Source organism: Meles meles, chromosome 3 (assembly GCF_922984935.1).
Source record: "Meles meles chromosome 3, mMelMel3.1 paternal haplotype, whole genome shotgun sequence".
Taxonomy (NCBI): domain Eukaryota; kingdom Metazoa; phylum Chordata; class Mammalia; order Carnivora; family Mustelidae; genus Meles; species Meles meles.
Genome location: NC_060068.1, coordinates 143,423,358 through 143,436,394, shown reverse-complemented (window position 1 = coordinate 143,436,394; position 13,037 = coordinate 143,423,358). Strand labels below are relative to the sequence as shown.

Below are 13,037 nucleotides of genomic sequence, written 5' to 3'. Positions count from 1 at the left end.
AGTTGGTTCATTTCTTCTACTGATTGAAGCTGAGAATTCTAAATAACAGTCCCCACCTCTGGCGCAGGCAGGAAAATACTTCTCACCTTAAATAATCAATTTCTCGGTCAAATAATAAGTAGCAATTAAGTGACAAGAACCGCAACACCACCCAGGGTGTGACAGTGTGTTTTGAGAGCCTCTCGGAGCCAACACTGACTCTGGATGACCTCACAGGAAAGGTGGAGAAACCAAGCACTGGCATATAAGCCTGACCCCTTTCCTAGGGTCTGGCTGACGTAGCTGGTGTGACAGCCCTGAGAGCCTCTGTATCACAGTCATCTCTACCATGAAGACCATCGGGGGGCTCCTTCTGGTCTGCACAATGACTCATTTCTTCAGCAACTCAGGTGAGTCAAGGGCAGAGAGTGCACTGTGTAGCTATTAAACTTGTCTTCCCAAATAACCCCTTCTCAGCATTAGAGGGAAATGTCTGGTCATATGGACTTAAACGGTACTGGCTTATAATACAAAGAGCCCTGACCTAAGAAGGGGGACACTTACATACCAACAGGTGCTGGGGAGGGTTGGGTCCAGTGTTTTCACTTTCGAGGATTTTTATTTTCATCCATGGAGCCATAGATAAAAAAGAACGCATTTCTTCATAAGTCTACCATTCCATAAGGTCACTGGAGGTGGATGGTGTTATTAGACACTATTCCTCAGTGCAATGATATGGAAAAACTTGGATGTCTCTCCAAATTAATCCAGGAGAATCAAAATAAAACACAATTCTCCAAAGCCCAGGAGTCAACAATTAGACTTTTATATAGTGAAAATTATTTAAATAAATTAAGATTCTTACACCTTAAGGACATTCTATTCCATTTCTTTGTATCAATTCAGAGGGGGAGAATTTCAAAGGTGGTGGCGCTTCAGGCTCTTACAAAGGGTGACTGCAATGCTGGCTATTGTTATCTGACTTTGAATCATTATCAAAGATGTGATAAGCTCCAGAAAATTCCCCATAGTCAATAAAGGGAAGAACTGGTTAATTCTCCTGCCCGAATAAAGGGCTTACCTTATTGGCCATTTGGCTTCTTCCGCAAACATCTAGAGTTATATAAGAACAGAATGTGTGCTGATGCAAATACAAAGTCTTAATCCATAGGCCCAAATTAACATTAATTAATGAGACTTCAAGACGTTGCTTCATTTTTCACATTTCCATCTGTAACTCTCTTTCAGAAGCAGCTAGTCTGCCTTTAACAACAGTGAGTATATTGAATTAGATTTTAATTTCAATTCCTATTGACTGTCATTTAGTCAATAAATCTTTTTGAAATATATATGTAGAATTAATTCAGGGTGTTTGGGGAGGGGGCATAGGAGGAGGTGGGCACAGATTAAAAAATCTCCTCTGCTTTCCAGAGGCAGTTGAAGAAATAAGACATACATATAAGTAACTGTAGACTAAAAAAAAGGAAAAAAAATCTCAAGTTAAAGGAGACAGAGATGACTTCCAGCTGAGAGGTTGGTAAAGTCTTCATGAAAAGGACAACATGTGAGAGGCAGGACAGAGTTATCATGGTTAATTGCATGGGCTCTGAATTTAAATCCCAACCCCACCACCAACTAGCTTTTACATTATGCAAGTTCTCTGTTTTTAACCCTTAATTTCCCCCCTCTATAAATAGGTGTAGTAGTAGAACCTGCCCTATTCAGTCGTTATGAAGATTAAACAAAGAAAATTCATGTATGATTTAAGCTTAACGCCTAGCATGGAAGTGCTCGGGAATTATTAACAGAGTATGCTAGTAGTGACAGAGGTGGGGACAGCAGTATTATCGTTATGCTCATGATATTATTAGTAGAAGTAGCCACAGTGGCATCAGAATATTTAATCTGGGACTCCTAGGATGGTATTTTGCTTCCTGCCCAACAGAGGCCAGCATAGCCTAGGACATTCTCTTTTGTCCATAGCAGGTGGACTGCAGCATTTATAAGAAGTACCCAGTGGTGGCCATCCCCTGCCCCATCACATACCTGCCTGTTTGTGGTTCTGACTACATCACCTATGGGAATGAATGCCACCTATGCATTGAGAACTTGTGAGTACCTCATGGGAAGAAAAAGAAGTTGTGGCCAGTGCCCTTCACTGAAAACCTCTCCTCTATGAGCCTGTTTCACTCTCCATAAGCCGTGCTTATTCCAGAAACTGCCGGGAGGGAGACAAAACTGTCTGTCTCACAGTCAGGCTAGGTTTGGGCCACCTGCTCTACTTGAACTAGTTCCATCCATCAGCCACTGGCCAGATCCCGTCTCAATTGAGGGAGTCCAGTAAGACAAGGAGCCCAGAGGTTCTAGAGAGGCAAGGGGTTAAGGGGATCATTTGGGGGTGATCTCCAAACCCAAATTCAGCTTTTGGCTATTTTAGGTAGTGGAGTTCTCCACAGTATCTTGTTAGAAGAAAAGATCTTGAGCCTCATACTAAATAATCACTGAAAACCACTATCCTACATGATTTCTGAGATACTTGTGGCCATACTGCTTGATTCTTAGACAAACTGTGGCTAGAGAGCCTGTATCCTTCACATTCCTAGGGGCTCTAAACAACTCTAGCCCCAGGAGGAATAAGAGAAGGCTGCCGCGAATTTTTTTCTCTTATCTAAAACGGGATGCAAGCTGTCAGTGCTTAGATCTGGGTTCCATGGGCATGTTTTGCTTAGGTGTTTTTGTTCGGTCTGTGCAGTATTTTTGAAGGCAATATAACTAGGTAGTTGTCACTTCTTTAATGCAGAACAAGCACCTTAGCATTTCTTACCTTACACTAAGTCCATCTTGTTCATTGTTCAGTCTCCTTTAGACTACTGGATTTTGGCTTACCCATCTTTGGTCTTGTATTTTTCATCTTTGTGATTATCTAAACAAGTTAGAATATCAGTTTAGGCCCTGAGCTCAGAAGGATAGGTCTGCATCTTTATTTCTATTCAGGAACAGGGAAAATGCACAAAAGGGAAGATACTCTAACATGTGCACACATTGGGCCTTGGCCTAGAAACTGCCTTATGTTCAGGGACACTGAAGGGGACATGTGGTAGACGTTCTCACGAATGCGGGACCCAGCTTCATCACAGGCCTTGCTGGCCAGGAAAGGCTGAGGGGCGGGCGGGCAGCTTCAGCTTCCCGTGTCAGAAGTCCTCCTCCTTTGTTACTATAAGACATTGGTTAATGGGCCCTGGTTCTGGGATCCCTGGAGGCAGTAGTAGGGTGGAAGTATCACTGGACTTGGGAGACTCAGCTTCTGTCTCTGTCAGAAACTGTCTGTGGCAAGGACCTTCCTTTTCAGGGATTCAGTTTCTTCATCTATAACATTAAGCTCTGCCTCATAATTTCTACAGTTCTTTTTTGGCTCTGACATTATATAATATTTCCTCTTGTTTAATGAATCTTGTGATGTGTTTTCTCATAGGAAAAGTAATGGAAAAGTTCAGTTTCTTCATGAAGGAAGTTGTTAACTTCTCCACAGACATGGGTACAGAGCGATGATATCTTCACCGTCATCATCAGCCTTGGCTCTGACTGTCTCATCCTGGCCAGTGCTTTGGGCAGTGCTCTCTTTTTTGAGTGAAGAAAGTTGTGGTCTTCCTCAAACTCATGCCTTACTGACTTCCAGGCTTCTTTTTGTACCTCAATAAAAGAATCTCCCCAGCGAGTTTATCTTTACTTCTGCTTGTATTTGTTACTTAGATCAGGATATAATATCTCAGTTGAAAAATAGAACTGAGGAACATATAAATCTTCTTTAGGAGAAAATTTTGCATGAAGAATATCAAGTGACTTCCAAGAGACACATACACACACATCAGTGAACACCTTACCCTTCCCTGGAGTCTTTATTTTCCTTAATCAGTACATGCCATTGGGAACTAGTCTATGGACCATACTGATCCTTTATATTGGTCTATTTTCCAAAGCTCCTTGGAGGGGCACTTCCTTCATTATAAGAAGTCAACTCTGGGGGCGCCTGGGTGGCTCAGTGGGTTAAAGCCTCTGCCTTTGGCTCAGGTCATGATTCCAGGATCCTGGGATCAAGCCCGGCATTGGGCTCTCTGCTCAGCAGGGAGTCTACTTCCCTGCCCCCTCTCTCTGCCTGCCTCTCTGCCTACTTGTGATCTCTGTCAAATAAATAAATAAAAAATAAATAAAATCTTTAAAAAAAAAAGAAGTCAACCCTGGAGGGAAGATTTTCCTGCCCATTTCTTTCCATGAGCATTCCATAATTTCTCTTTTCTTGTCTCTCACCTTGCTAACCTTCTGCTGTAGCCTTAATAGAACATCTCTGGCACTAACTACTGCATTGGTTGACCTAATACTTCCCTTCCATAACTGTAAAATGCAGATACCACTATTACCAAGACAAAATTGAAATTATTGGCAAATTGTACATTTCTTTTAAATATAGAGATCTATAATTCATTCTTAGCAATGAAGCTGGAGTTCCTTCTATAGAGGATGCTTATGTGACCACAACACGTTGAGGAAGTCTTTAGTGATAGGCATAACTCACAAGAAATTAGTGACCCAGATTAGGCCTTCGTGTATTTTCATGGTCCTTACTTTCTCCTCCCCATGTTCACTTCTTCCCTCACTTGTTCCAGAACTCTTCGTGGCCCAGAGATTGAAAAAGGATAGCCCTGTCCAACCAACAGGTTGCCCTAAAGATACAAAGAGGTCTGTAGAAATCTTATCTCCTCATAGACTCAAGGAGACAGAGGGAGGGGTGCATGGGTGGCTCAGTCAGTTAAGTATCTGCCTTTGGCTTAGGTCATGATCCCAGTGTCAATGTAGGATCAAGCCCTACATTGAGCTTTCTGCTCAGCGGGGAGCCTGCTTCTCCCTCTCCCCCCACTCGTGATCTCTCCACTCTCTATATCAGATAAATAAAATCTAAAAAAAAAAAAAAAAGAAGAAGAAGATAGAAGGAATCCATAGCTAGGGTAACTTCATGAAAGTGGTATAAAAACACTTATAGTTGGATCATGGCTGCATTTATATTCTGCTGCTAAAGTGTTATATAATCATGTAAGTACAGACTCTGTCCCCATGATCATGACACACATAACATAGTCTGGATGATTGGGATAAAATATGGGTCTGAATCAGTCAAATTCAAAGTCAAGTTCAAAGTCAAGGTCAAGCCAGAACATGGTCAAGTCAACTATGGAAACTGTGAAGAAGAGCAAGGATAGGGAAGTATCTTAGACAAACAGAGCTGCTTAAGTAAAAGTAGCAGATAGGGAGAAGTTGTGATCTGGGTGGTGAAGGGCTTGGAATAGGTGGTCAAATGGTCTTGCTGGCTTAGTCCTCTTTAGTTGCTTGCCAAATTTAGCAGCACTCACTTCCCGGTTGCAAGCTCTCTCCCCTACTGGCGTGATCCTCTCCTGAGTGTCTCATACCTGCTCATGTGTGTGGAGCATCCCCTCGCCTGACTTGCGCACAACCCCACAAGTTTCTCAGTTTGCTGTGTTCTTCTCATCATGCCAATTCCTCCCATCTTCTTAGATCTTCAGCTTCTCTTGTCTTTATTTTTCCTGGTCTTGATCTATCCCTCCACCTGACACTGTTTGCCCTGTCTTAAACAAACACCTGCATTTTCCCAGTGCTCTTCATTAATCTTTCTTATATATTTTCAGTTGTTTCTACCTTCTTAGGAACCTGATTTCCATATTGCTCCACTTGCCTCACCCCTCTCTCCTCTGCTGACTTCAAACTTTTGGCTACCTCAGTCCTTCTCATTCTTCCTCTGACCTCACTCACATTTCCTCAGCAGAACTGAATCCCCAGAAGCTCATTTCTTTGTACACAAAATCTCTCTTTCTCCTCATAACTGGATTGTGATAAAGACCATGGCATGGGCATACCCCTACACTGTGAGCTCATCCTCACCCCCATGTATGGTACAGATGGAAAAACTCACAAAAATCCTTGTAGACTGTGCATGAAGATCAGTGGAACCATGGTACAAAATGTGGGCAAAGTACACACCTATATAAGAATTCCTGGTCATCATGGATGAAAGAGAGCCAGTTAACAGCCTCATTTTATGGACAGAAACTCTGAGCTACTCACATTGGAAATGCCTCATTGCTCACATGGAAGATGAGGACAAGAACCCATATCTGCTACTCCTAATCCAGGGCCCAAAGAAGTGTTTCCAGAATTTCATCCATCATATCTCAATATCCTCAGGAATCAAACTCCTTCTACTATGAAATGACCCAGTATATAACATCTATAAAACACTTATAGTTCACAAAAGACTTTCATATTCGTTGTCTCATTTAATCCTTACACAGCATCCATCAGCCTAGCTTCTCAGGTGAGATATAAAGTTCCCAAAGGGAAATGATGGGCAGAATTGCAGAACTGCAAATTCTGCTGGCTCTGAGTCTAGCTTGCATTGGTTCTACACACCACACTGCATAAAGACAATGAGGAGACACCAGGTTTCACTGCAGACCTGAACAGCCTCAGGTCTTTGGTCCATATTGTATCCAAGACAGGTACAAGCTGTTGGTGACATTGCCCCTTTTCTTCCAACACTTACCACAACTCATCGCCTAGATTTCCGATCTTTCTGATCTTTCTAAAATTGAAGTCTAGATTTGGTCTCCAATTGATATAGTCCCAGAATCCTTTTAATATTTATAAATGATGTTTAAAAATAGTTATTTTTCTTTAAATTTTGGAATCAACCTGTGGTTGAACTGTAGAAGAATGAATTATGGCATACAGAACAGAATGTGCATATTTTTAACGTCTGAAATGTAAAAGTAAACATAGAGGTGACAAATCTTTAGAGAGAAAATTTGACTGAGGGAAATGTATGGAGGCAGGTAAGTTTCTAGTAGGATTATGAGATGCTGCCTAAGAATGAGAATAATAGAAAGTGACTACGATATATTATTTAAAGTTATAAGGGTAGTATGCAGAATTTTTGAAAAATCATGATATACTCATCAAAATTTTGGAAGAACTAAAGGTGGGAAGCTAATATAAATTAACAACTTCCCCCCAAAATGGTAGTCAGTTCTCATATGGTGTCACTTACTTATGGAACATAATAACATGGAGGACATTAGGAGAAGGAAAGAAAAAGTGAAGGGGGTAAATCGGAGGGGGAGACGAACCATGAGAGACTGTGGACTCCAAGAAACAAACCGACAGTTTTAGAGTGGGAGTGGGGTGGAGTACGGGAATGGGTGAGCCTGGTTGTGGGTATTAAGGAGGGCACGTATTGTTTGGAGTACTGGGTGTTATATGTAAACAATGAACACTACATCAAAAACTAATGATATACTGTATGCTAACACAACAAAATGAAAAAAATTTTAAAAGTGGTGGCCAATCACCAATCAATCAATAAATGGTAGAATCTTCTTGATTCTAAGAAATTAGGTATAAGTATACCACTGAGAATTGTGACGTAACAACCTTAGAAGAGAAATGATTAAAATTAGCTCCCACTGAATTGATATTGGCAATGAAAGACTTTTGGTTTTCATCGTAAGCTTTTAGCATCAATGGAAAACACAAAACATACAAACTATATATATATATATTTCTTACTATGTCATATGTATTTCTTTTCTTTTCCTCTGCCAGGAAGAGTATATCTTTGCCCCAGGGATGCTCTTAAACCACCATAAATGTAAATGTACTAGGTGTATTTTTATTATTTATTTATTATTTATTAATGTATTTCATTATTAGGTGTATTTTTAAATTTTTACCTCTCTAAGTTTAGGCCTTGGAGAAAAAAATGACTTTATTCAGTTTTACTCACTTAGCTATATACTGATCAGCACTTGCATCACTGAGGTCTTTGGCATATTCATCATCATTGTCTTCATTATAAAACTCCACCAAGCAGCTCAGGAGAACACAACAAAACTTGGAACAGGAGAATTGTATGCTTATGTCAGCTTGGACATCACCAGGTGTGTGGCTGTAGGTTGGTCATTTATTTGTGCAATATCTCTTTCCTTATTGACAAAATCAAGAGAATCATAATCCCTAATTTAACCTGTGCATTGTGAGAGTCCGAGGATATATGCATGTGAACATGCTTTGTAAACTGTAAAGTCCTATGGAAATGAAAGTATTGATTAAGATCTGTATCCCCATACTCCTCCAACATTTACCCAGGCCTGAACATATAGACTACATTCTTGGAAATATGCTTGGGATTTTAAAGTAAAGGCCCATGATCAGTAAATGCTGTGGAGTTTTTTTCTTGTTTTGGGATTTGGGAATATTTCAGTTCCTTAAAAAATGATACTAGAAAGTGAAAAGGCAAATGTACAATTTGAACATATAAGATTACATGAATTTACTTATATAGTTTGCCCCATTTGGACATGGCCTCACTTAATACCATGAGTAAAACTGTGATGAAAAATGAGATATTCAAATAATCTCAAAAGATCCTGTCACAAAATATTTACTAATTTTGAAAGGAGAAAGAGTAACAGTAGAGTGGAGAAACATTGCAGACGCTAATGGGCACAGGTGATCAAATTAGCATAGTCAGTGATAGAGCAAATCAACATCATGGATATTATCTCCAAGTATACAGTGTGAAGAATACGGAATAACTTCCTATTTCCCTGCCAAAAATGTACAACCCAAATGTAACTACTAGGAATCATGAGACAAACTCCAATTCAGAAACCTTCCAGAAGATAACTCATCTACAACTTTGAAAAACCAAGAACAAGCCTTTTAAATATTCTGCTTTGAAAGGGGCTAAAGAACATAATATTGTATGATCCTGAATGGATCTTTTGTTGTTGTCGTTGTTGCTGTTTGTTGAGAAAGAGTTCACATACCATAAAATTCATGTTTTTATTTTTTAATTTTAAAAATTGATGTATAATTAACATGCAGCATTACATTAGTTACAAAAATTCTTGTTTTTAAAATGTAAAATTTTAGTCTGCTCACAAAATTGTGCAACCAGCACCACTATTTGATTTCAATATCTTTCATGACTCCAAAAAGAAACTCCAAACTGACTGGCAGTCACTCTCATTCCCCCATCTTTCCAGCCCCTGTTAGTCAAGAATCTAATTTTTGCCTACAAATTTACTATTCTGGACATCATACATAAATAGAGTCATACACTATAGGTCTTTTGTGTCTGACTTCCTTCACTTAGCATAAGGTTTTCAAGGTTAACCCATGTTGTAGCATGTGTCAGTATTTCATTCCTTCCTGTAGCAGAATAATATTCCATTCTATAGCTATACTACATTCATACATTCAAATACATACAAATACATTCAGTCATTTGTCCATTGATGGATACTTGGATTGTTGGCAATTTTGGTCCATTAAGAGTAAAGCTGACATGACTATTCATATACAAGGTTTTTGGTGGGTTTTTTTTTTCTGTGTTTTTTTTTTTTTTCAATTCTCTTGGGATAAATACCTAGAAATAGAATTGTTGGGCAATGGGGTAACTCTACATTTAACTTTTTGAGAACCTAGCAAACTGTTTCCAAAGCAGCTGCTATGATATTTTCCATTCCCATAAGCAATGTATGAGGGTTCCAATTTCTCCACATCCTTGACAATGTCTTGTCATTTTTAAAAGTGATCCTAATGAATGTGAAATGGTACTCATTTTGGCTTTCAATTGCATTTTCCTTAATAGCGAATGATGATGAGAATATTTTGATGTCTTTATTGGCCATTTGTATATCTTTTTCGGAAGAATGTTTCTTCAACTCTGTTGCTCATTTTTAAAGTAGATAATTAGTCTGGTTATTGTTGAACTGCATATATTCTGTTTAGCTTTATATATTCTGAATACTAGGCCTTCATCAGATCAATGATTTGCAAATATTTTCTCCTATTCTGTGGTCTGTCTTACTAAGTGCAAAATTTGGATTTTGATAAAATCCAATTTATTTTCCCTTTGCTTATTATATTCTTAGTGTCATATCTAAGAAACCACTGCCCATTCAAAGGTCACAAAGACTTATGCCTATGTTTTCTTCTAAGACTACTATACTTAATAACTCTTACCTTTAAGTCTTTGATCATTTTGAGTTATTTTATATTAGAGATTTTTTATACAGTCTGATTAGATTGGATGATTCTGTTATAAAGGCACTATTGACACAAATGGCAAAATGTGAATGGAGTCTTGAGGTGAAGAGTATGTGAGAATTTCTTTTTCTAATCTTGCAACAATTATTTCAAAATAAAAAGTTAAAATTCAAAAATGTGTTCTAGTACCTGCAAAACAGGTACTACTAGTAACTTGACAGACTTGTTCCTCCAAGAAAGCAAAGTCACAGAAGTGACTTCAGAACAGGAAGTGGCAAGAGAATATGGGAAGGATATGCCACACATACTGAATTCTTAAGTAAATTCTCAAATAAACCATAAGGCTCTGCCTACTTCCCCTCCCTCCACCAATACATACTAAAAATAGTTCCGAATTCAGTAGGCGAAAAAAAAAAAAAAAGAAACCCTTCAATTCATAGTGACTTTTTTAAAAAAAGATTTTATTTATTTGACACAGAGAGAGAGATCACAAGTAGGCAGAAAGGCAGACAGAGGGGGAAGCAGGCTCCCTGCTGAGCAAAGAGCCCCATGTGGGGCTTGATCCCAGGACCCTGGGATCATGACCTAAAGGCAGAGGCTTTAACCCACTGAGCCACCCAAGTGCCCCTCATAGTGACATTTTAAGCTGCTGCTTCTCCTTCTCCTTCCTCTTCTTCTTCTTCGTCATCTTCTCAGGAAGAAGTATAACTCAGAGCTGCCTAAAAGGTCTTGCTTATTAGGAGGAAAGGACCACCATTGTGTTGAAAGACATTTCTGAAGAGCTCAAGGGACTTTGTGTCAAAGTTTTCCTGATTCCCAGATCCCAAAACATTTCCCCAGAGATGACCATTTAATCCATGCATGCATATCAGTGGCTCCTAAACTCTGGCCAGTCTTCCCCAGAAGCAGAAAAGGTCTTAGCAATTATAGCCCCAGCCAGCCTGGCTCTCTGACACCCTCCGGAGAGTCAGCTTTATATTGGTTCTCTCTAATCTTATATCTAAAAATCTAGAAATTTAATTCTTCTTGGGCTTCAATTCGGATGACTTCTCTTTATTCCCTGAACTGGAAAATCTCCTTCATGGCCTTGGAAGTCTGTGTGAACTTGCTCCTTCTAAATCACCCTCTTTTTCTTCTCTTCTCTTTTCTGCATTCACACTCTTATAACCAGCCAACCCAAGGCTCTGATTCAGATAAGCTCTCCCTCAAGTAGTGCTTGCCTCTGAACTGAACCCCTATGGACCTATGAGCTGGAGTCACCACTTGAGGGTGGAATTTAGGAACTTCTCTCCTAGAATAGTGATTTTCAAATCATCCTGTGGACCCCTAGGGACTCCATGAGTGTGATTCAAGGGCCATTATAGGAAGATGGGGACAAGGAAATCAAGATGCCACAGTCCTTCTTCAAGGAATGGAGAATGTCTGTTATCTGTTTAGTGTATTATGCTTCTATACAACATTTCCCAATTCTACTATGTACTCTTGCGATCTTGGACAACTTGTTTATTTTCTCTGTGCCTCATTTCCTTTATTTGTAAAGTCTTGGTAGTAATAGTATTTACCTAATAGTTTTAAAATTTAAATACATTAATATTCATAGAACAATTTCAAAACTCCCTGACACATAATTAGTGCTCAGTAAAATTATTACTATTACTGTTATTGTCATTAAACGAAGTATTTTGCTGTTAGAAAAGTTTAAAAATGCAGATAGAGGCCGTTTTCAATTTCAGTTAAAGGAATCACCTCTGCAGGGTCCTTGGGAAGTATTCATTTGACCTCCAAGGAGACACTTAAAAGGATCTCACTACTTCTAGTCATTACCAAACTTTAGATCATCATTAAGTTCCTTTTGTGATGACATCCCAATATTTATCATTTCCAGTACAGCCACAAAGATACAACACTTCCTTATTTTAAGATAGTTCTTAAGGGCTTTCTGAGTCTTAAGACCCACTGTCACTGTCTTTGTCTTTGTTATCATGATCATCATCATCAAATCCAAAATTTGTTAAGAACTTACTATGTGCCAGACCCTGGATAAGAACTTTACAAATGCAATCTCATTTGAAACTTATAACAAGCTTATGATGATGGGCCATTAATTTTATTTTGTAAGCTTGTTAAGTATTTGACACTTGTTAAAATGGTAAGGAAGTTATCATTCAAAGTATAGTCCTGAATACTCCTATTGTAATTGGAGAGAAAGACTGGATTCAAGTCTGCATAAAACATGGGGGATTTTTAGCCAAGGAGCAAGTTGAGGGGGTCAGTAGATTGGTGAGCTTGTCTGTTAAAAATGATTATATTAGTGTAAAATGTCACTGGCCTCATATGTAACTATGGCCCAGGGCAAAGTCAACGTCTCATTCTTGAATCATCAGGCTGTGCTTTTGGGACTAGAGAATCATGACCAAAGCTCTAGGGACAGCCCAGCCTCTTCAGTCACTAAATAAATACATTACTGGCTAGGCTGGTCATATAGCTCTTTATTATTGCCCTTGAGAAGACCCTTCTCCCAAGGGCCCTTGATAAAGAAGCTTCCACCAGAGATCTGGCAGGTAAATGAGGTGTGACTGCTCACCAGCTCTACTCACTGTTCCATCTCCTCAAATTTAGATTCTTGGGAAAACTATACTCCTGCTAAAGAGCATCAATCATTATTTTTTTCTGCTGAATCAAGACTTGGGTGTTGGGGTGCCTGGGTGGCTCAGCTAAGCATCCGACTCTTGATTTCAGCTCAGATCATGATCTTGGGGTCATGTAATTGAGCCCTGTGATGGGCTCCATACTGGATGTGGAGCCTGCTTGAGATTCTCTCTCTCCCTGTCCCTCTGCCCTTTTCTTCTCAGCCCCCCCAAAGACTTGGATATTGATACCTTTTCTCTATGCCCAGTATGGAGTCTTATCTGGTCACATTTCCTATTTGGTATCAGAGG

At 39.3% G+C, this 13,037-nt stretch overlaps 1 protein-coding gene across 1 annotated transcript; it reads left to right on the top strand.

Moving 5' to 3' along the window:
- Nucleotides 1-328: 328 nt before the first annotated feature.
- Nucleotides 329-3,497, top strand: SPINK7 (serine peptidase inhibitor Kazal type 7). The gene is made up of 4 exons (XM_045998969.1): nucleotides 329-389; nucleotides 1,228-1,253; nucleotides 1,963-2,090; nucleotides 3,452-3,497. The coding sequence occupies exons 1-4, from the start codon at nucleotides 329-331 to the stop codon at nucleotides 3,495-3,497; spliced, it is 261 nt and encodes an 86-aa protein (XP_045854925.1).
- The last annotated feature ends 9,540 nt before the right edge of the window (nucleotides 3,498-13,037 follow it).